The 24,718-nt window shown below is 43.7% G+C and overlaps 1 protein-coding gene across 2 annotated transcripts; it reads left to right on the forward strand.

Annotated features, from left to right (window-relative positions):
• Positions 1–1,177: 1,177 nt before the first annotated feature.
• GINS3 (GINS complex subunit 3) lies at positions 1,178–7,714 on the forward strand. 2 transcript variants are annotated; one of them, XM_055552586.1, is made up of 3 exons: positions 1,182–1,532; positions 5,580–5,813; positions 6,199–7,714. In XM_055552586.1, the coding sequence occupies exons 1-3, from the start codon at positions 1,347–1,349 to the stop codon at positions 6,427–6,429; spliced, it is 651 nt and encodes a 216-aa protein (XP_055408561.1). In that variant the 5' UTR covers positions 1,182–1,346; the 3' UTR covers positions 6,430–7,714. The 2 variants fall into 2 exon arrangements, with proteins under 2 accessions (XP_055408562.1, XP_055408561.1); XM_055552587.1 differs by lacking the exon at positions 5,580–5,813 and having other exon boundaries at positions 1,178–1,532.
• The last annotated feature ends 17,004 nt before the right edge of the window (positions 7,715–24,718 follow it).

Here is a 24,718-nt window from a genome sequence, read left to right on the forward strand (position 1 = left end):
TCTCTATGGGAAGAAATAGGTGAGGTAGAGTAGATAAGTTTGAGCAAACTTAGGATTGGGTAGTTGGAATCAGGTTGGTCTCTAATTGTCCAGTACTTGGCCCTGGGGTGATTTAGGGAAGGGGAAATATTGGCTTGGTATGTGGCAGTTAGATAAAGGAAGTGATTGGGATATGGGCTTTGGATCAGTTGCTTTGTCCATGGAAGGCAAGTTGTTTATTACTCCTGGAATTAGCTCATCCTCAAACGAACAGTTCTTCCCAGGGCTGCAAGGCCCTAAAATGTCATAGCATCGTAAAGTGTAAAATAAAAAACATGATTAATATACATTCCTTTCCCATGAACGCCCTGTTCATAGCTCTAGTTGCCCCAGAAAATGTCCTTTATGAATAAATTCTGTAGTGCCTCTTTCAACACTCTGCCACCACCCAGAGCCCTGACTGAGTAACGCCCCCAAGTCTGGTACCATGTAACATGACCCCTCCCTGGTCCTCTTCCCCTAGACCAGTAATGGCCCTGGTCACAGGCAACCACTCTATAGAGAGGCTGGTCACCTGTGACCAGTGTGACCTGCCTGAAAGAGATGAATTGGGCCGATCAGATTTCCTCTTTTAAGGATTTAAAATGAGAGCCATAAAAAGAGATAGCAAATTGATGTTAAGATGAACTGGGAGGTTCTTAAGTAGCCTCAGGACCTTTGCAAACCATGTGGCTCTGTGTGTAAACCTTTCCTCCCACTGTAATCTATACCCACTCCAAAATACTACAAATAGTCCATAATAATGATCTGGGGCTAGTGCTAGAGTTCTGCTGTGTTTTGAATGTTTCTTTCAAGTACCAGCATTAACAGAGATTCACAGAGACTCACAAAATGTAAACTCAGACTGGATCAGGTCAGTGAGGGAGGGTGCAACGAAGCCCCCAAGTGTGTTGCAAAGTGTTTTAAATTTCATATAAACATTTAAAGGACCACGGTCTAGTGCAAATGCATTTTGCAGCTTCAAAGCAATCTCCAGTTTTATTTCAAGTTCTCACCCCGGACTACACTCCTGAAAAAAACACTTTGGGCGGAGCCAAGTACTGCTCCTCCTCCATTGGGTCGCGCAGAACCAAATCCGCAGACTTTGTCGATTGCTTCTGTCTGGGCAGACCAGCCTGGATCGACTGCTCCTGTCTGGCCCGTCCGCGGGCGCGGGAAAAGAGCTTGAATCCAATCTGGCTGCCGCAGCGACCTCCTCAACCTTCACAATCCTGACCAGCCTCAGCCGCCTCCTCCTTTTACATCCCTGACTCCCGGAGGTCTCCCGAATCAACGAGAGTGGAAACGAAGACGCTCAAGCCGCCGCCATGTCCGAGGCTTATTTCCGGGTGGAGTCGGGTGCGCTGGGTCCTGAGGAGAATTTTCTTTCCTTGGACGACATTCTGATGTCCCACGAGAAGCTCTCCGTGCGCACGGAGATCCCCATGCCGCGCCTCGGCGCTTTCTTCCTAGACCGGAGCGGAGGGGCCGAGACTGACAATGCTATCCCGGAGGTAAGCGATCCCGTCTGGAAAGACTACAACTCCGAGTAGGACTTGCGGGCTTTGGGGCGCCGCGTAACCGGGCGCGTTGCCCCCTGGGATTTGTAGTTTTACAGTACAGGGAGGCCGAGCCGAGCGCTGAGTCCTCTTCGCTGCGCGCCCCACTCCCACCCCCAAGCCTTCGCGACCCCTATGGAAACTAAATTTATACTGGGTCGTCAGGCTCCCTCCAACACGGATTTCTTTTTTGAAACTATCCAAATTCAGCAATGTGTTTTCACTCGGTGTGTGTTGATGCTTAAGGATCGGCGCCTACGGACCAGGGTTCTGATTACTTTTTGCCTTAAACCGATTACTTTTTGCCTTAAAGCGATTACTTTTTGCCTTAAAGCAAAACAACAGTTTTGGTTTCTGTAGGAGCAAATGATGTCTGGGAGCAGCAAATTGCTATATTCGTTCCTGAAATGATGATGGCATCAGCAACCAGTTCCTGAGAGCTTTTAGTGCTGGGATCTATTACCCCTTAGTTCTTTAACAACCCTATAGTCAGATGTTGTTACACATAAAGAAATTGAAGCCCAGATATGTTGAGTAACTTGGCCAGGGTGCCAGGGTCTTAAGTGGTGAGCTGGGATTCGAACTTAGAACTGCACGACTTCAAATTCGAGTTTGTCCCAGGAACATGGCTTGTAATGGTTCTTATTTTTAAATATTTATTTGGCTATGTGGGGGTCTTAGTTGCCACATGCGAACCCTTAGTTTTGGCATGTGGGATCTGGTTCCCTGACCAGGGATGGAACCGGCCCCCGCCCCCCACCCGCATTGGGAGCTTGGAGCCTTAGCCACTAGACCACCAGGAAAGTCCCATAATGATTATTTTTTAATTTCCTATTTAACCCAAGTTTTGTTTCAGTTCAGCTCAGTTAAGTTGCTCAGTCGTGTCCGACTCTTTGCGACCCCATGATTTGCAGCACTCCAGGCCTCCCTGTCCATCACCAACTCCCGGAGTTCACTCAAACTCATGTCCATCGATTTGGTGATGCCATCCAGCCATCTCATCCTCTGTCGTCCCCTTCTCCTCCTGCCCCCAATCCCTCCCAGCATCAGAGTCTTTTCCAATGAGTCAACTCTTCGCATGAGGTGGCCAAAGTACTGGAGTTTTAGCTTTAGCATCATTCCTTCCAAAGAACACCCAGGACTGATCTCCTTTAGAATGGACTAGTTGGATCTCCTTGCAGTCCAAGGGACTCTCAAGAGTCTTCTCCAACACCACAGTTCAAAAGCATCAATTCTTCGGCACTCAGCTTTCTTCACAGTCCAACTCTCACATCTGTACATGACCACTGGAAAAACCATAGCCTTGACCAGACAGACCTTTGTTGGCAAAGTAATGTCTCTGCTTTTGAATATGCTATCTAGGTTGGTCATAACTTTCCTTCCAAGGAGTAAGTGTCTTTTAATTTCATGGCTGCAGTCACCATCTGCAGTGATTTTGGAGCTCCCAAAAATAAAGTCTGACACTGTTTCCACTGTTTCCCCATGAGGTTTAAGCTAACTTTTTCACTCTCCTCTTTCACTTTCATCAAAAGGCTTTTTTAGTTCCTCTTCACTTGGGCATTTTTGTTTGGTCTGTTTTGAGTTATTTTTATCGAAGTGAGACATATGCAAAGTTTAAAAAGCCAAATAATACCCAAAGATTTATAGAAAAAAATAGGAGGCCCTGCCTTGCTCTCCCTCATATCCTTTCCATTTCCACAGGATCTGTCTCCTTTTTTCATAGTCTCTTCAAAATTCACCTCCATATTTCTAATCAATGTTCTTAAATTTATCTTGAGTTTTTAACATTTAGACATTATTTTTTGACTTTCCATTAGAGTAGTTAATTAGTTGGTTCTCTGACACACTGATAAACAGAGGTGTACCATCCATATTTTATTCATATTGCCTTCATTTTTACTTAATGTCCTTTTTCTGTTCCAGGTTCCCATCCAGGACACCAAAGTGCATTTAGTAATTGTGTGTCCTTAGGCTCCTCTTGGCTTTGACAGTTTATCAGACTTTCCTTGTTTTTAATGACCATGAATTTTGTGGAGTGCTGGCGAGGTATTCTGTTGAGAATATTCCTCGTTTGGGATTCGTCTGTTGGTTTTCTCATGATTAGACTGTGTTTTGAGGCGGGAGACCATAGAGGTAAAGTGCCATTTTTACCACATCTTAACAAGGGTACATGCCATCAGCATGACTTGTGTTGATAGGAACTTTGATCACTTGAGCTATGTGAGGTTTGTCAGGATTCTTCATTGTAAAGTTACTCTGTTTTCATTGTAAAGTTACTGTTCTCTCTGGAAGGAAGTCATTATGTACAGCTGTACTTAAGGAGAGGGGAGTTATGGTCCCCTTCTTTGAGGGCACAATGTCTACATATACTATTTAGGATTCTTCTGCATGGGAGATTTGTGTAGGAAGGTTTTTACTGACGTATTTCGTTTCATTCATAGACACAGGGCTATCAGATTTTCTATTCTAGTTTTACTGTTGGTACATGGTTTTTTCGCCCTGGGAATTTGACTGTTTCACCTAAATTTTCAAATATAGTGGTATAGTGTTGTTCAAAATATCCTTTTACTATCTTTTAAACATCTGTACAACTATAGCTGGGTCCTGCTTTTTATTCTTGATACTGAGAAATTATGATCTCTTTCTTAAGTAGTCTCACTAGGAGTTTATCACTTGTAGCAGTCTTTTAAAAGAACTAAATAATGGCTCTGTCAGCTTTCTCATTTGTACCTTCATTTTTAGGTCATTTAGTTCTTATCTTAATTATTTCTTTCCTTCTATTTTCTTTGGGCTTAATTTTCTTTGTTCTCTTGCATCCATTCACATTTTGAGATGGGTACCTAGGTCATTGATTTTTCAGCTTTCTTTTTTACATTTTTAGCTGTGCTTTTCCTGTAGCTTTAACTACATTTCACAAGTTTTAATTTGATTTTCTAATTTTCACTGTGAATTCTTCTTTGACTCATGAATTATTGAGAAGACTGGTGCTTAGGTCCAAACATCTGGGGACTTTGCTACATACAGTTTGGATTTTGATTTCTGGCTTAGTTCCACAGTGGCCAAACAACATAGTCTGAATGATTTCAGTTTTCTGAAAGTTAGCATTTGCTCTAAACCTCAGCATAAGATAACCATTCGGTTTGTGCTTGAAAGGGCTTCCCTGTGGCTCAGTGGTAAAAAATCCATGTGCCATGGCAGGAGACTCAGGTTCGATTCCTGGGCCAGGAAGATCCCCAAGAGAAGGAAATGGCAACCCATTCCAGTATTCTTGCCTGGGAAATCCCATGGACAGAGGAGCCTGGCGGGCTACAGTCCACCGGGTCACAAAAGAGTTGAACATGACTTAGCAACTAAACAACAGCAATGTGCTTGTAAAGTTTGATATTGTGAAGTCATGGTCTGCAGTACATAATCTATATGTAAATTAGGTGAAGTTTTTATTTGTTTTGTTTAGATTGTGTTATTATTGATTTTTTTGTTTGCTACTTCTCATTTATCAAAAACAGATATGTTAAAATCTCCCATGATGATTATGGATTTGTCATTTTTCCTTTTACTTCTGTTGATTTAGACAGATATTTCTATTTTTCTGATAGATTTAATGACCATTTTATTATCAAAGGTCCCTCTTTATCTCTAGTAATGCTTCTTTCTTTTGGTTACTGTTTGCATAACATTTTTTCCATCCTTCTATTTTCTGTTGTCTGCAATTGGGTAGTTTTTATTTACGTTAGTTAGGAAAACCTTCCCTTTGCGTCACATTTTTGTTCTTCACTCTGTTTTTGGTATATAAATGCTTTTTCTGTCTCCATTCCATCATGACATAAAACTTCAGCCCACACGGTTCATTTCTTAAGTCACAACTACATCTTCTGTGTTTGGCAGTCATTCCCCTAGAGAGAACAGGCAGTACTGATATTCATTCATTCCCTCAGGTCACGTGCATAGTAACACATTTACTATGTTACCTGTCTTTAAAACCTACAATCCTGTGTGATACAGGGCACAAAGCTTGAACTCCCTTTGTGGCTGGCAAAGGGGCTGTTTGACAACAAGCGGCGGATCCTTTCAGTGGAACTTCCCAAGATCTACCAGGAGGGTTGGAGGACTGTGTTCAGTGCAGACGCCAACGTGGTGGACCTCCACAAAATGGGACCACATTTCTATGGGTTCGGCTCCCAGCTCCTGCATTTTGACAGTCCAGAGAATGCCGACATCTCCCATTCTCTCCTGCAGGCAAGTAATTGACATGAAAACCGATGGCATTGCACAGGACTCAGGAGATAGCCGTGCCGGCCACCAGATGTTACTCTTACCCAGGGGAGTGTATGATTTATGTGATCAGTGTATTGTTATTCTAGGTCAGCCTACAGTTAGGCTGTGTTTGCCTATTATATATACATGTAACTATGACTTGTGTGCTGCTCTGCATATTTGCTTGCCAAGAGTTGGAACCAACAGGAAATCCTGGAAATAAGAAAAGGGTAATGGTTGATCACTGGCGATAGGCAGAGGAGGCTCAGACCTCCTTCTGACTGAGTCCCAAACCAGATTCTTGCCTTTAAGTGTTCAGGGATTTTAAAAAAATGTATCTGATTTCTCTCTGGCACTTCTTCTTCAGACATTTGTTGGACGTTTCCGCCGCATCATGGATTCCTCCCAGAACGCTTACAATGAAGACACGTCAGCACTCGTGGCCGGGCTAGACGAGATGGAGAGAAGCTTGTTTCAAACAGGGCAGAAAGGACTGAATGACTTTCAGTGTTGGGAGAAAGGGCAGGCATCTCAGCTCACAGCTTCCAACCTGGTTCAGAACTACGCAAAGAGAAAATTCACTGACATGGAAGACTGAAGGCCAGAAGAACACAGAATTTCTCCCTGTAGGCTTATCCCTCCGTGCGTCCTTGATAGGAGCCAAGTTGACCTTGTAAAGGGCCAGAATCATGTCCCATCTTGTGGCTTATTCCCTGTAGCAGTGTCAGGAGTGGTATGATCTGGTGGGGAAACGACATGCTGGGGGGTGTTCCTGGCCCCTGAGTCTTCCAGGACTGTTCTACCTGCCGACCCACAGCCTAGGCGTCCTTAACCCAGGAACCCACAGCCAGGGTCCTTCATAAAGAAGGATCATTAACACATACATCGCAATAGAGTTAGAACCGGGATTCCTTGTGCCTGGGAGTTTGGACAGCCTTCGATGTCCGGTTTCACCAGCTCCAAAGGATGGGTACAAATGGACCTTCCCTGCCTGTTCATAAGACATCCTCTTGAGCTGAACTGCCTCATCTTCCTTGTGGTTGTACAAAGGACAGTACCCCCGGAGATGCTGGCCCTCCTTATAAGTATCTCCTGCCACCTTCCTATGGGGAATTACCCAGTTTCCAAAAACAATGCCAAGAATAAGGAAGGAAAAGGGGAAAGGCCGATGAGTGGCCTGGCTTTTACTAAAGAGAAGACGTTGTTTTCCTTTTCTGTGATGAGGGCCTCATACACTGGACTTCACAGAACTCTACAGTCAGCCTAGACCGGAAATGGTTAAACTGAGCTTGTTTTTGCCTCTGAGATCCTCAGTTACCTCATGTCCTCCCTAGGAAAGCTGTCAGAGAGTCCTTTGGAATTGCAAAGTAGTTATTAAAGGGTGTTAACCAGCCCTTCTTACATGGAGATCAGGACTTCAGTTGTTGCTGATTAAGAGCTCTGTTTGAGGAGCTTAGCATGGCAGACGTGAGTGGGCAAGAGACCTCGGTCATGGTTTTTTCCTCTTCAAGAAATTTTGCAATATGATTATATAGTGGATTCCTGACCAGTTACCAAGAGTCTCTGTAAGCAACCACAAAACTCTTTCCTTGGAGATCAAGGGGGAAACCTCAGCAGAGTAGGAAACAGCATTCCTGGGACCCACTGGACCTTTTGAAGGACAGTTACCTCCATGCCATGGCTCCGCTCCCAGCTTCCCACAGCCGGTGAAAATCACCTTTGTCAGTGGAAATCACAGTGGAATTTGGGTCTCCAGATTGTGCAGATGTCTAGATGCAAACTTAGAATGTCAGAAATGTTTTTTAAATGCCTGTTTTAAGATGGAACTGATGTTTTTAAAGGTTGATTTTGGTGCTAAATAAATGATCCACTTTGCACGTGAATACGTTCTGTACAAGTGCTATTTCTGGAACTCTGGTACTACAGATGATCAGACAAAGCTCTCAGAGAATTTTATCTTTGATCATACTTGACAGTAATGCCCAAATAAATCCATGTTTTAGCAACTGCTCTTTTGTTTGCACAATACTCATAAATATGGGAGACATTCCCTATAGGGATGGGCTGTGTCCTAGAGCAGAGGGACTCCCATTGATGTCACAGCATTCACATGTAGCCCGGGCTCCCAGAGATAATTCTGAGTCAGTGAGAAAAGCATATTATTTAATTTTTGAATTCACAGACAGCTTTGTTTGTAAAGTCAATCCTAAGGCTGCTACCATTTTTTTTGGCCATGCCACTCCGCATTTGGGATCCTAGTTCCCTGACCAGGGATTGAACCCATGACCCCTGGAGTGGATGCTCAGTCTTTGACTACTGGACCACCAAGGAAGTCCCTGGTACCATTTTTTAATTTTATTAGAGACAATTTTTTGCTCAGAGGCCACATGTCAAGAATATGTGAGTACGCACATGCAAAATATATTTCATTTTAAATTCTGAACAAATTATATTGCAAGGAGCTTCTGAAGCCCCATCTCCAAATTACAGATTTGCCTTCAGTTCAGTTCAGTCGCTCAGTCGTGTCTGACTCTTTGCGACTCCGTGAATCGCAGCACGCCAGGCCTCCCTGTCTATCACCAACTCCTGGGGTTCACTCACTCACGTCCGTCGAGTCAGTGATGCCATCCAGCCATCTCATCCTCTGTCGTCCCCTTCTCCTCCTGCCCCCAATCCCTCCCAGCATCAGAGTCTTTTCCAATGAGTCAACTCTTCGCATGAGGTGGCCAAAGTACTGGAGTTTCAGCTTTAGCATCATTCCTTCCAAAGAAATCCCAGGGCTGATCTCCTTCAGAATGGACTGGTTGGATCTCCTTGCAGTCCAAGGGACTCTAAGAGTCTTCTCCAACACCAGATTTGCCTTCCAGGCTGTTAATTCCAAACCTTCTTCTCCACAACCAGCCCCCAAATCAGTGTCTTGGTGCCTTCAAAGAGGTGAATTTTTTTAAGTGAACAAATTGGCTCAAATACCAAATAACTCTTAACAATTTATTGACTAGAGATATATTAATATGTCTTTTGTTACCCAAATGTTATTGACTGGAGTGTTTCAATATTCACTTACAAAACAAATCGCTGACCACAGGCGTCAGTTTCTACAAAAATCCCCCAGTCAATAAAAATCAAGGGGGGATGTACACTCTTTCCTCTTAAAGGCTCTTTCCCCAGGTAATTCTGGCCTTAATTATATACAAAAGACCTCACCATCTTCAGGCTTTTCATTGAAGTACAAGTTGGGCTGCTGAGAGGAGTGGAGGCTTGGTCTCCTAGGTCAGTTCCTTGCACTCTCCTGACTTCTGTGTTTTGGACAGCTCCAGCCTCAGTCCTTGGACCTCTCCTAACCATTCTGACTCTCTCCAGTGTCATTTGTCAAGTTTTAAATCCCACCTCCTATACACTGCTGCTGCTGCTGCTGTGTCGTGTCCGACTCTGTGACCCCATAGACGGCAGCCCACCAGGGTCCCCCATCCCTGGGATTCTCCAGGCAAGAATACTGTACACTGACAACCCCCAAATTCCATCTCCGTCCAGACCTCCTTTATTTTATTTTTTTTCCAGACCTCCTTTAAACTCCAGACTTGCAGCCAACCACCTTGACATTCCCCTTCAACATCTGATCCCATGTGGCTAGAACTGAAGCCCTGATCTTACTCTCAGTCTCTTCTTGTCCTCTCTGTCATCTCTGTTTCTGACCACTCCATCTTTCCCTACTGCTTGTGACAAGAACCTTGGCCATCTTTCTCTTACTCTCCTTATCCTTTGGGTCAACTTTCAAAACATTGGCAGAACCTGCCCACATCTTCCCCACCTCCACTCCTGTCTGGAATGGCTGTGGCCACCTTCCACCTGCCTCCCTGCATTATTCACCACCCCAACCCCTAGCCTTCAGATTCTTCTTACCAAAGCAGCCAGAGTGGTCTTGTTTAATCAGGGACTACCCTGGTGGTCCAGTGGTTGAGACTCCTCACTCCCAATGAGGGAGACCTGGGTTCAGTCCCTGGGTTGGGAAGATTCCCTGGAGGAGGGCATGGAAACCCACTCCAGTATTCTTGCCTGGAGAATCCCATGGACAGAGGAGCCTGGCGGGCTCTAGTCCATGGGGTTGCAAAAGAGTTGGACATGACTGAGTGACTAAACACCAGCAGTCAGGGAACTAAGATCCCCTCATGCCAGGGGGTACAGAGAGGAAAAAAAAAACAACAAAGAAGCAATCAGAGCTTATTACTTCTCTACTCAAAACCCTCCCTTGTCAGAAAAAGGCCACTCTTGTCATCAATTCAGTTCCGTCGCTCAGTTGCCGACTCTGCAACCCCATGGACTGCAACACGCCAGGCCTCCCTGTCCATCACCAACTCCTGGAGCTTGTTCAAACTCATGTCCATTGAGTTGGTGATACCATCCAACCATCTCATCCTCTGTTGTCCGCTTCTCCTCCCACCCTCAATCTTTCCCAGCATCAGGGTCTTTTCAAATGTCAGCTCTTCACATCAGGTGGCCAAAGTATTGGAGTTTCAGCTTCAACATCAGTCCTTCCAAGAACACCCAGGACTGATCTCCTTTAGGATGGACTGGTTGGATCTCCTTGCAGTCCAAGGGACTCTCAAGAGTCTTCTCTAACACCACAGTTCAAAAGCATCAGTTCTCTTGCGCTCAGCTTTCTTTATAGTCCTACTCTCACATCCATACATGGCTATTGGAAAAACCATAGCCTTGACTAGGCAGACCTTTGTTGGCAAAGTAATGTCTCTGCTTTTTAATATGTTGTCTAGATTGGTCATAACTTTTCTTCCAAGGAGTAAGTATCTTTTAATTTCATGGCTGCAACCAGTATCTGCAGTGATTTTGGAGACCAAAAAAATAAAGTCTGCCACTGTTTCCACTGTTTCTCCATCTATTTGCCATGAAGTGATGGGACTGGATGCCATGATCTTTGTTTTCTGAATGTTGAGCTTTAAGCCTATGTTTTCACTCTCCTCTTTCAGTTTCATCAAGAGGCTCTTTAGTTATTCTTCACTTTCTGCCATAAGGGTGGTGTCATCTGCATTTCTGAGGTTACTGATATTTTTCCTGGAAGTCTTAATTCCAGCTTGTGCTTCATCCAGCCCAGCATTTCTCATGATGTACTCCGCATATAAGTTAAATAAGCATGGTGACAATATATAGACTTGACATACTCCTTTTCCTATTTGGAACCAGTCTGTTGTTCCATGTCCAGTTCTAACTGTTGCTTCCTGACCTGCATACAGGTTTCTCAGGAGGCAGGTCAGGTGGTATTCCCATCTTTTTCAGAATTTTCCACAGTTTATTGTGATCCATACAGTCAAAGGCTTTGGCATAGTCAATAAAGCAGAAATAGATGTTTTTCTGGAACTCTCTTGCTTTTTCAATGATCCAGCAGATGTTGGCAATCTGATCTCTGGTTCCTCTGCCTTTTCTAAAATCAGCTTGAACATCTGGAAGTTCATAATTCACGTATTGTTGAAGCCTGGCTTGGAGAATTTTGAGCATTACTTTGCTAGTGTGTGAGATGAGTGCAATTGTGTGGTAGTTTTAGCATTCTTTGGCATTGCCTTTCTTTGGGATTGGAATGAAAACTGACCTTTTCCAGTCCTGTGGCCATTGCCGAGTTTTCCAAATTTGCTGGCATACTGAGTGCAGCACTTTCACAGCATGATCTTTTAGGATTTGAAATAGCTCAACTGGAATTCCATCACCTCTACTAGCTTTGTTCGTAGTGATGCTTCCTAAGGCCCACTTGACTTCATATTCCAAGATGTCTGGCTCTAGGTGAGTGATCACACCATCGTGATTATCTGGGTTGTGAAGATTTTTTTTGTACAGTTCTTCTGTGTATTCTTGCCACTTCTTCTTAATATCTTCTGCTTCTGTTAGGTCCATACCATTTCTGTCCTTTATTGTGCCCATCTTTGCATGTAATGTTCCCTTGGTATCTCTAATTTTCTTGAAGTGATCTCTAGTCTTTCCCATTCTATTGTTTTCCTCTATTTCTTTGCACCAATTAATGAGGAAGGCTTTCTTATCTCTCCTTGCTCTTCTTTGGAACTCTGCATTCAAATGGGTATATCTTTGCTTTTCGCCTTTGCTTTTTGCTTTTCTTCTTTTCACAGCTATTTGTAAGGCCTCCTCCGACAGCCATTTTGCTGTTTTGCATTTCTTTTTCTTGGGGATGATCCTGATCTCTGCCTCCTGTACAATGGCAAGAACCTCTGTCCATAGTTCATCAAGTACTCTATCAGATCTAGTCCCTTAAATCTATTTCTCACTTCCACTGTATAATCGTTAGGGATTTGATTTAAGTCATACCTGAATGGTCTAGTGGTTTTCCTTACTTTCTTCAATTTAAGTCTGAATTTGGCAATAAGGAGTTCATGATCTGAACCACAGTCAGCTCCCAGTCTTGTTTTTGCTGACTGTATGGAGCTTCTCCATCTTTGGCTGCAAAGAATATAATCAATCTGATTTCAGTGTTGACCATCTGGTGATGTCCATGTGTAGAGTCTTCTCTTGTGTTGTTGGAAGAGGGTGTTCGCTATGACCAGTGCGTTCTCCTGGCAACACTCCATTAGCCTTTGCCCTGCTTCATTCTGTACTCCAAGGCCAAATTTGCCTGTCACTCCAGGTGTTTCTTGACTTCCTACGCTTGTCATACTAGTACCATTTGTTAAAAGTCTGTCTTTACCCCAGTGATTGGGTATTGAATTTTCTGCTTATTTAGCAGAAATAACTTGTTCCTCATTTTAAATAAAAATTTCACCGTCTAAGAGATTTCTGAGCATTTTAGAGACCTTCTTTTTAATCTCTCAGCACCACTGAACCTCTGAACCACTGAACCTGAGAAGTTTCTGGAACCACTGTGTCTGACATAGTGAAACTGGAATGCAGGAATATGAGCCTCTCATTCAAGTTCATACAGAAGTTAGTCCCACTCTGAGTCTCTCTGTTATTTTTCTGTTCCACCATCCTTCAAGAAATATGAGGAAAGCTTTTCATCTTTATGCTTGAGACAGACAATTGTGTTTAAGTAAAAATATTTTACACTGATCTTGGCAAAAGAAAATAATTGTGGAGGCCATACATGCATTTCTGAAAGTAGGTGTCTTTGTGTTCAAGAGAATAATCTATACTTGAAGTAACTTGTTGCACAAAATATAGGCTAGATGCTTAAACTATAAGAATTACTCCAAGAACCTTAATTTCTTCTGGAAACCCGGCTTCCCCTAACTTTAATTAGTCCTTATCTTATGTAGGTAAACTGAAATTTTCAATATTGACTGCACATAGAAACAGTTTTTAAAAGACAACTGAATGCCCTGAACCTAAAGAAAAGTGTCTACAATTTGGAATTCTCTTGCTAATTCTTGATAGTGGCATTTTGAATGAATAATAAATCTTCCATCATTAATGAGTAGTGAATAAAATATATAGGGAATCAAGAGCAAATCTGAGAAAATATACAGCTACCCTCTAATGAGAGCAGATGATTAACACAGGTGACAGGCCCAGCCTGTCTTTGTTTGAGCTCATTTTGTTGGTTTTTCCAGGCTTCTGCCTTTCTGCCTTGCTAATTAAAGGAGTGCATATGAGTGCACAGTGCAATGAGACACAGCCAGACACAGCTTGCTTGCCAAGCAGCCTTCCTCTAGGACACGAAACGAACCTTCTCCTTCCTGGGTGTGCTCTCCTGTTGCCTGCATTGAGAGCTAAAGGAAGGTATTTGGCTGGCCAGAAAATTGCTTCTGGTTTTTCCAAAGGATCGAATGGAAGCCCAATGCACAGGAGACCACATCCAGAAGCCAGATCCTATTTGTCAGAGATCAGAGTCAAGTCAACTAAAGGGGCATCATTTCATTAAACGTTTTTATTTGAAAATAATTTCAGACTTATACAATAGTTGTAAAACTAATATAGAGAGTTCTTCTATATCCTTCACCCAGCTTTCCCTAACATCTTACACAATCGTGGTACATTTATCAAGTACCATTAACTAAGTCACAGGCTTGTCAGATTTCACCAGACTTTATGTCCTTTTACTCTTCCAGAATCCAATCCAAGCTTCTACTTTGTATTTAGGGAGGAATATTTGTTTTTGATGTGGACCATTTTTACAATCTGTATTTAATTTGTTACAATAATATTTGTTTTGTGGTTTTTGTTTTTTTTTTGACTGTGAGGCATGTGGGATCCTAGCTCCTCAACTGGGATCAAACCCAGCCTTGCTGCATTGGAAGACAAAGTCTTAATCAATGGGCCACCAGGGAAGGCCCTGGGAGCAGTCATTTTTGAGAGCAGTTTTGACAAACAAAACAGCATCAGACTCTTCCCTCTGTTAATTTCAGAAGGTAGGCTCATTGAAAAGGCGTCTTTTCCTTGGGTGCATAACTGGAGCCAAGTAGGAGCCTAGCAGGGCTTGCTCAGGAGCAAGCTGTCGGTGGGCTCCTCAAGAAGGGAGAGAGGATTTGCTTTTCACCTGAAATTTTCACTTTTCCCCCTGTCCTTGCATCTAATGGGAAACAGCCATTTTCATTTACCTCAAGATTTTCGCTTTCTCTCTGTGACAGCAGTAACTTGATTTTCTCCCCTTTCCATTCTGACACATACTCGCTAATTTTCTTTGTGTCTAAATTAGTTTAAAATGAGCTTGGCTTTATACACCAACATTATTAACAAATGTCAGCATGGCTCTGAAAATAGTGCTTGGGACCTGCTGCTGTTTCAGAACCCATAAAGGGAGTGCAGAGAACCAGCTCATCCTTGCAGTCTTCTCCCACCTATGGCCAATTTAAAAGAAGAAAAAAAAAATCCCAGAGGTTTATAGCTTTGTGACATTCTCTGCTCCTGTATCACCCTTGAGACAGAAGTTTTTTTTTGATTCTTGCATGATTTGCATTACTCTCTTTCTGGGCGACTAAAATCCTTTCCTGAAGATAGTTTATTTGGCTGCAGGAAAGCAGTGCTGCATGCTAAGTCGATGCAGCCACGTCTGACTCTTTGTGACCCCATGGACTATAGCCCACCAGGCTCCTCTGTCTATGGGATTCTCCAGGCAGGAATACTGGAGTGGGTTGCCATGCCCTCCTCCAGGGGATCTTCCCAACTCAGGGATCGAACCCACAACTCTTAAGTCTCCTACATTGGCAGGCGGGTTCTTTACCACTAGCACCACCTGGGAAGCCCGTGAGGGGAAAAAACAGGAAAGCAGATGAGGACCTAAAAGTTATAGATGTAGGTGCAGCAAACGAGACAGGTGAGAGAAAGATGGTGTGATTTGTTGAAAGAAACGTGTAGCGAGGAGGCATTTTTTGATGCTTGAAAAAAGAAACCAGTGGTCAAAAGCTACCATTGTTGGGGTCACTGGAGGGAGAGATGACAGAGGTTGTTCCCGGAGAGTGGCTTTATCTTAATGGGAACAAGAGGGCTTGGCGCTTGGCTATCTCTTAGGTTCAAGAGCAAAACATTTAAAAAACCTTTCAAAAGACACTGTCATTTTCTAATTTAGCATTGTATGTTCACGCATTTCTGCATCCAAGAGGACAGATAAAAATTAAGTAAAGTGCTTCTCTTCCAGTCACTGAGCAGTCAGGAAGTGTTTTCTGAGGTTTTGAGCCAACTTAGCCCCTGATCAACATTTCAGAAGGTTCTACTGGCTGAATTTTCAGATTGTTTCAAAGATTTGCAGGGAGTAAAAGTGAAGTGTAAGTTGCTCAGTTGTGTCCAATTCTTTGCAACCGCATGGACTGTAGCCCACCAGGCATCTCTGTCCATGGGATTCTCCACACAAGAATACTGGAGTGGATTGCCATTCCCTTCTCCAGGGGATCTTCCTGACCCAGGCAGATTCTTTACCATCTGAGCCACCAGGGAAACCCCAAAGCATACCATATAACACGATACACCATGTTTATGTATAGTCAACAGTGAAAATCAATGTTCTCCCATGTTTAAGGCATTTTTATTTATTTTTAAAAAATTTTTAAAAAATATATAAAAAATTTTTTATATTTAAAAAAATTTATTTAAAAAAAAATTTAAAAAATTTATTTATTTTGTTTATATTGTATGTATTTATTTTATGTATATTGTATGTATTTGTTTTGACTGTTCTGGATCTTTGTTGCTATGTGGGCTTTTCTCTAGTTGTGGTGAGCAGGGGCTCCTCTCTGGTTGCAGTACTTGGGATTCTCACTGCGGTGGCTTCTCTTGTTGCGGGGCACAGGCTCCAGGACATGCGGGCTTCAGTAGTTGTGGCTCCCAGACTCTAGAACACAGGCTCATGGGCTTGGTTGCACACAGGCTTAGTTGTTCTGCAGCATGTGTGATCTTCCTGGATCAGGGATCAAACTGTGTATCCTGCACTGGGAGGCAGATTCTTTACCACTGAAGCCCTGTAAGTTATCTTTAAAAGAAATCAATAAAAACTAGAAAAACCTCACTCCATTTTGAAAGACTTATTTCTACAGACCATTGTGATTTGAAAAGGCTTTGCTGCTGCTGAAAAGTCAAAGAAACCATAGGGAAAAAAAAGTCTTGGCTTATCGTAGATGCATCTGTTGAGTCAAGCGTTTAGCTGAGTTAATGGAGGTGGATGAACTGCCTTGCTTAATTATGGCTCAAGCACATCCACCTCCTTCAATCTCATCCACACCACGTGGCAAGGTCCCTTGGGGACTCACGCGGTAAAATAAATCTCTCAGGAAAGAGCTTGTGTCTTCAGGCCTCGGAGGTGGCCTTTAACCCAGGAAAGCCAAAGACGGAGAACTAATGTAGGGATGACTTCTCAGTATTATTCTCTGGGGGGCCCCTTTGTTCAGTGATGCCATGCCTGTTCCCTTCTTAGAAGTGTAATGGACCGTAAATGTCTCCTGGATGGCCCACTCATTCCCTGTCTGATTCAGGCCAAAGTGCAGGAAGGTGCAAGCCAGTTTTCCCAGTTTGAGGGTGGCCTGGGCGCCAAGTCAGCCACAGTTTACCCAGATCTCTTTCTCCTGTCCACAGGATTGTTCTCTGCCTCTTCTCACCTCTTCTCCAGCCTCCAGTCTGGGTTTTGTGCCCAGGATTTGTTTTGGAGGCTTCAAAGACAGCATCATGCCTGCCCCTTCCAAATTCTTCCCAGAATAAACAGATGGTGGAGGAATGGAGAGTTTCTTATCGTCTCCCTACATTGGTAGCTGCTACCCAGTGGTTTAGGGCTGATGGGGCCCATAAGGATTAACTGCTTTCCAGACTGGTAAAATAACTCTTTATCATGTTACATTTAATACATGGAAAGGAATTAGTGTAACATATCTTTAGATTATGAAGTGTTATAATAACAAGAACACACAGGAACTTCCAGACACTCAAGTTCTAGAAAATTATCAATGCTTCTGGTTCCTTCTGCATGATTTCCTGCTGCCCCCACCCCCAGAGTTACCATGATCTTGGTTTTATGTTTATTATCTCTTTAAAAAATGTTTTTCACCTGGGAGAGTAGCACTGACATATATACACTAGCATGTGCAGAACAGACAGCTAGTGGGCGGGAGCTCGGCTCGGTGCTCTGTGAGGACCTAGAGGGCCGGATGGAGGCAGCGGGAGGGAGACCAGAGGGAGGGGATGTATGGACACTGACAGCTGCTTCACTTCATTGTATGGAAGAAAGCAGCACAACATTGCAAAGCAGTTATTCTCCAATAATAAGAAAGATTTTATTGAAGTACGGTTGCCTTACAAAGTTGTGTTAGTTTCAGGTGTACAGTCCCTTTGTTTTATATATCTGATGAGTATGTTGTTTTGATTTGGTTTTGGACTCTGCAAAAATAATACCCTGCCACATGCGTGTTTCTTTCACTCAATTTTACATTTAAACTTTCACCCATGTTTTTGCAGTTCATTTTTACTGCTGAATGACTCTCTATTCTGGGAACATGCCACGATCTCTATAAGCATTCTGTCATTACTGGACATTTGGTCTGTTTTCAGTCCTTTTTTCTGTTACAGACATTGTCACTGTGCATATTTGTGTTCATATCTGAATCATTTACTTAAGAATCTCTCTTGGGGAAGTTTCACCTGAAAGTTAAATTGCTGGCTTGTAAATTCTGTGAGTGCTCAAGTTCACAAGATGCTGCCAGAATGTACCAGATTACTCTCCTATCTGCTATGTATGAGTCCTCATCATCAGAGTTCTTAATTTTTGCCCAGTTAATGGGTATAAATTGATACCTCATAGTGATGCTGATTTGCGTTTTCCTGAGCACCAGTGAGGCTGAGTATTTTATTGTATATTCATGGACCATTCATGCTTCCTCTTCTGTGAAATTCCTTTTTATGCATCTTACCCATTTTTCTATGAGGACATTTGTCTTTTTATTACTGACCTATAGAAGTATTCTGAATAGGAATCAGTTATCTGTGTTGTAAAATAAAAAAAAACCTCCCAGTTTGTGGCTTGTCTTTTAATTTTCTTTGTGGTATCTTGAATAGAAAAGTTCTTAACCTACCTTTTTTTTTTTAATAGAAGAGAAAATGGGCACAAATAGGTAAGAGGAATTTTCAACATAAAAGTGTTACTATAGAAGAATGACATTGGACCCTTACCTAAAACCAAATACAAAAATCAACTCAATATGGGTTAAAAATCAAAACATAAGAGTTTCAGTTTTGCAAGATAAGAAAGTTCTAGAGATCTGTTGCACTACAGTGTGAATACATATAACACTGTTGAACTGTACACTGAAAGTGGTTAAGATGGTACATTTTTATATTATTTTTTACCACAATTAAAAATTTTTAATGTTGTAGCTAATAATAGCTATTATTTATTGAGTGCTTACTCTGTGCCAGGCACTGCAACATCCACATTATACACATTATCTTATTATCTCATTTACTCTTTACAACAACTCCGAGAAAGAAATTATTGTTTCCCCTCATTTTCCAGAGATAGAGACAGGCTCAGTGAGGTTAAACAACTGCTCAAGGTCACACAGCAACAAGTGCTGAGCCCAGGGCTGGAACCCTGATCCAGGTGCTCCTGAAGGCAGATCTTTGCTGCCCCACTGCACTGCCCAGTAAGCAGCAAGAGCCCAGCCAGGAGCCGTGGACATCCTCTTCCCACCACACCACCAGCCATCTTTACTCTTCAGCACTGGTCCTTCCAGCACAGCTTCCACACCATTATTCCTAAATACCTCCTTTGGGAACACTGGCCCAAGCTATGCCTACGTCATGTAACCATTATCTGCAATATAAATAGGACTCGTCTTTCTGTTTCAAAACACTGCTCATGTCATTGACAATTCATGCTCATTCCTGAGATACAAGTTACTATTTTTGAAGAGTTATTTTGTGTGGCATCTCGCCCCAGGGGCCCTTGGCCTGCTTAATCTGGTATTATAATTGGCAGAACACAGTGCAGCCCTCTGGATTTGATTATGTGTCTAATCTGCAACTGTGGCTGTTCCCAAGCCTCCCCTTCCTCCCTCCATCCCTACCCCAACCCCTGGCTCAAAACGAAGTGCTGGATGGCTGAGGGTTGGCCGGATGGCAGGCAGGTTTGCAGAAAGAAGAGCCCATGGGGCAAGACTGGCTGGTTTTCCGGCCACTTCCAGTGTGGATTTCACTGAGAACAGAAGCTAATCCCATTCCTTCACTTCTCCAAGGATGCTGTACCCCAGTGGTCCCTAACCTTTTTGTCACCAGGGACCAGTTTCATGGAAGACAGTTTTTCTGTGGATCAGGGTTCTCAGCATGATTCAGGCACATTATAGTCATTGTGCACTTTATTTCCATGATTGTTACACTGGGTTATATAGTGAAATAATTATACAGTTCACCATAATGCAGAATCAGTGGGAGTCCTGAGCTTGTTTTTCTGCAACTAGACAGTCCCATCTGGGGGTGAAGGGAGAGCACTGGGGAGCAGCTGTAAATACAGATGAAACTCACTTTGCTCACCTCCTGCTGTGTGGCCCAGTTTCTAACAGACCATGGACCATTACCCATCTGGGGGTTGGGGACCCCTGCCCTACCCTGTGACTGCACCCACCGTGGGGTCTACAGTGGGGAGAGGGACATCACTCCTCCCTGCCCTTGTGGAGTTTACATTCTCAAGGGGAGTCAGATCTGATCAACACAGGATCTGTGATGTGAATTAAAGAGTGTTGGAAGGGGAACAGCTCAGGGGACCGTCTTTCAACTGTGTTCATAGAAGGCCTCTCTGAGTTAGGGTGTGTAGTTGGCCGGGTGCAGAGCCCAAGAAAGAACATTCCAGGCAGTGAGGGTAGCAGGTGCCAAGGTCTTGGGGCAGGAAAAGGGGAGGGGTGGTCTGTGGCTTAGGCTGTTCTGAGGAGGAGAGAGCAGGAGCATGGAGGGCAAGGATGAGAGTGACAGATAGGGAGGTGGGGAGAAGGAAGCAGGGGCAGACCATCACAAACAGGAGGCCATACAAATTGCCTGAGAGCCAATGGCTGAAGCACCATCCCAAGGTTGGGGAAGGAGTGGAAGGGAGGTCCTGTAGCAGTGAGTCTCAGAGTGTGGCCCCCAGACCAACAGCATCGCACCACCTGTGAACTTGTTAGAAACACAGGTTCTCAGGCCCCACCTCAGACCTACCACATCCCCGGGAGCACAAAGCACCAAGCTTGTGCCCAGTAAATGCTCCGTTGATTGAATGGTTGAATTGCGAGCTGTCCACCTCCAGAATGTGCCCCTGTGTTAAAATGCAGAGTCCTGTGGTGGGGGCACACAGTGGCCAGCGGGTCACATCCACCCTGGCATGGAATAAGGATGGGGCCTGGCTCACGTGGGTCTGACTGATTTCAAGGTGCAAAAGTAGAGACAGAAATGCATGTCTATAGCTCTGCCAAAGTGAAACTTCACACTTGGCCTCTGTGTGCCCTGGGGTGGTGCTTCAGACTTTTACGAGGTGTGGAAGGAATTAATATTCATTGGAAGACTTTCAACTGGTCTTGAGTTATAAAAGTCAGCCAAAAAAAAAAAAAAAAAACGCAAAAACAACAAACACCCCACCATGTAGAAGGAAAATGATGTTATCAACCTCAGTTGACTTAAGACCAGCTGCAGAGGATGTAACCAAATTATCGGTTAAGGAAACTTACCTTGGGGGTGAGAGGGAGCCCAAGACGTCAGTCCCCCATAAACCCCCACCCGGGGTGCTTTTGGAAAGAAAGTTTTCTGCCTGAGCTCAGAACAGAATGCTCAGTGTTAATAAGCATCTCCTCCACAGTGCTGCAGAGCATCAGGCCTGGACACTTTAATTGCTCTGAGAGAAACAAGTTAATGGGGTTTTAATAAAAATAGAACCCAAATAGGCATTGAGTCCCCAATTTTCTGCAGCCAGGGTTTCAATTCCACAGGTGTTAAGAGCTGGTCCCCTTTATGCAGTGAGACCCTGTTGAGAATTACAGAAGGGAAATGGGCTCATGCTTTCAATATTTTAAAAGTCCACAAAAAGCAGTTTGAGAACGCTCTCCATTGTGGCCTGTTTTGTAGAGAAAAAACAGGTCAAATCAGGTCCCCAAACCACCATAGGCATTAAAAGCTTGGGGGTGGGCGGTCTGGTACCAGTGTGGCCAGTGAAGGCCATCAGCTGCTCCTCCAGCCGGTTCAAAGCTTTAGAAAGTAAAAAGGGTGCTGGTTTTTTTTTTTTTTTTTTTTTAAATCTCATTAGTGGTTTAGGCAGGATCGTTTAGTAATGAAAGGTCCAGGCCTTGGGCTGAAGTCACCGGGTTCGAATCCCACCTTGGCCACCTAAGAATGGCCCGGCTTGGGGACAAGTTGGGTACCTCTGTGCCTCACTTTCCTTATCTGTAAAATGGTGTCGCGATCGTATTGGTTTCATACGGTCTTGCGTGGTCCGTAAAGAGCTTAGAGCAGCGCCTCACCCATGGTGGTAGTGGTAGTGTTAGTCACTCAGCCGTGTTCGATGCTTTGCGGCCCCATGGACTATAGCCCTCCAGGCTCCTCTGTCCATGGGATTCTCCAGGAAAGAATAAAGAAATAATAATAGGCATGGGTTGCCATGCCCTTCTCCAGGTTATCTTCCTGACCCAGGGATCAACCTTGGTCTCCTGCATTGCAGACAGATTCTTTACCATCTGAAGCCGTTCGCCCATGGTCCTTGAAAAAAATAATGCTGGCTAGTGGGGCAGACTGGGGATCAAGCAGATGTGAGGATTTCTGACAGGCATAGTCCCAAGAAGCAGATACACAGGCTAATGAGATGGAGAGACTGGGGGTCAGAGGGGTGGAGTGTAAGGAGTAGCCAGGTTCACAGAGGCAGTGAGAGCAGAGACCCTGGGGAAAGGCCAGGGTGGCTGGAACACAGTGGAAGAGGAGGAAGCGAGACGTGGTCGTAGCCACAAGCAGGGGCCAGCTTCTACAAGGGCTCAGAGATCAGGACAAAGGTATTACTATAAAAGCAATGAGCAAATTCAGAAGCGAGCGAGCCAAGAGTTACCTTTTTAAAAGCTCAGAGACCGTTCTGGCTGCTGTGCAGGAAGAGACGGGGTCCCGGAGAGATGGCCTTTGGGAACCAGAAGACTTGTTAGGCAGCCACTGCGATCATGCAGGGAGAGACGGAGATGCCTAGACCAGCAATGGGCATGAAAGAAGTGCAGGGAGCAGAGGACGCGGTGACGACGGATGGTGGGGGAGGGAGAGAGGTGCGGGTCCAGATGACATGCAGGTTTGTGGCCTCGGGAGAAACAGGTTTGGGCCAAGGTGCTGTCATCTCACCTGGCTAGCCGTGCCGGCCGTGGCTCCTTCACCTTGTCCCTGTGCCTTGTGCAAGTTTCTCGGGGCCCGCTGGGTGCAGTTTCCCACTTGGCTTTTGTCACTTAATTTCCACACTGCTCCAAGATCTCACCATCGCTGCTCATGCTTAGGGCATAAGAATGTGCCATAGGACTGCCCCCCATTTACATAACCATCTGCCCCTGGCCGGTGGCTGAGCCTGTTTCTAATCCTGACAGTAACCAGGACCATGGTCCTTCCTGAGGCTTCCTGGCAGCTTGGACTTGGAGCCTGTGAGCCAGCCCCATGGTGGGGTGCCAGGGAGCCGGAGGGAGCATTTTGGAGTTTGGAAGCTTTTTTAATTTTATAACTCTTTCATAGTTTTACTGTGTGCATTTTGTTTGGTTACATAAATAATATGTAAAAGATTCAGGTGATCCAGAACAGAACATAAAGTCCCTTCACCATCTCCTCCCCACCCAGCTCCCCGGGCCTCCCTGCGAGTCAGCATCATCAACAGGCGGCTTCCTTCCAGTCCCCTTTCAGCACCTTCACACTCTTACACACATCTTTTATGTATGTTGGGCCTTATTATACATTCTATTCTGTAAACTTCCTTTTATTATTTTGTCTGAGAGAGATCTAACTACTGTTTTCTTTTGTTAACAACTGCACAGTTTTTATAATATGGGTATTATATTTTATTGAATATTTTATTTACTCACTTTCTCTGAGAGTTTGGCTGTTTACTAATTTTCTCAGTAATGCTGCCGTGAATGTCATTAGGCTTACATTTGGGCTCACATGCAAGGATTTCTGTCAAACATTCCTGGAAATGGAATTGCTGGGTCAAAGGGCAAATACACTTAAAATTTTGAGAGCTACCTCCAAATTGTTTTTCCCAAAGCTGCCTTTTGCTTAAAAAAAAAAAAAAAATTTCCTTCGGTTACAAAAAGTAATTCGTGCTCTTGAAAAAAATGTAAAGAATACAAATAAGACCAGAAAAGAAATTTTAACACACGCATAATTCCAGCATCCTGGAATGACAGTTGTTAACATAAAATCTATTTATTTGAGTCTTTTTATAGTACTTATACGTACATATGGATTTTTCATGAAAATGTATTTATAATGTGTAGTCTTTTTATAAACCTGCTTTTTGCCATTAACTATATCTGACAAAAATCTTTTTGAGTCATTAAAGGGTGGCACTCTAGGTTGCTAATGTGGTTTAGGGACAAGAGGAGGAAGGCTTATGTGTAAGGAAGGAAGCTAAGAAGAATTTTTTTTAAGACTATGCTAAATAGTTGATAACCCAAGTGGAGGATGTGTTCACCTGAACTATTTATGTAGAAGGAATTATTCTACACTCCTGGTTCTTGGATGTATTTGAGAAGCTGATAAAGCCATCTTCTTCCCAGCCATGTGTATGATCACACAATTTGAATATATTTCTAGAGGTTCGTGTCCCTTCTCTCCCCAATGGGAAAAAAATACATTATCTACATCATCATTTTAACCATTAAATGGTTGCGCTGACTGCCTCAGTGTGGCTAGGGCACAGTTATGTAACCATAGGTTGTTAAGAATATGGACTCTTGAGTCAGGCACACCCCATCAAATCCTGGCTCCATCGCATGCTCTTCAGTCCCTCTGCCTGTCCCCTACATGTAAAATCCAGACAATAATAGGTGGGTTCTAGGGTTGTCGGGAGGTTTAAAGAGTTCGTGTACAGAAAATGTTTAAAACAGAGTCTGGCAAATGGTAAGTGGTAATTAAATGTCAGCTCTTATTATTTCCAGAGTTTGGGTTTTGTAACAGGTCTAACTCTCTTGTGATGGCTTCCCGCAGATAAATTCCTAGATGTGGAATAGCTGCATGGAAGCATTAGCGTTATTTATGACATTTTGGATACATAATGCAGAACCCCTCTATAAAGATTTAGATCCAGTCATTATTCCAGGACTGGATTTCCATTGGTGAAATGGATGAAAATCTCTGCTTTGGTGGAGTTTACATTAGAAATGGGGTAGACAGTAAGCAAAATAAGGAAGTGACCTACTAGAAAGAGACAAGTGCTATGGAGAAGAGGCAAGGGTTGCAATTCTGAAGGGACAGGAGGTCCAGGGGTA

Source organism: Bubalus kerabau, chromosome 17, assembly GCF_029407905.1.
Source record: "Bubalus kerabau isolate K-KA32 ecotype Philippines breed swamp buffalo chromosome 17, PCC_UOA_SB_1v2, whole genome shotgun sequence".
In the NCBI taxonomy this organism is placed as follows: domain Eukaryota; kingdom Metazoa; phylum Chordata; class Mammalia; order Artiodactyla; family Bovidae; genus Bubalus; species Bubalus kerabau.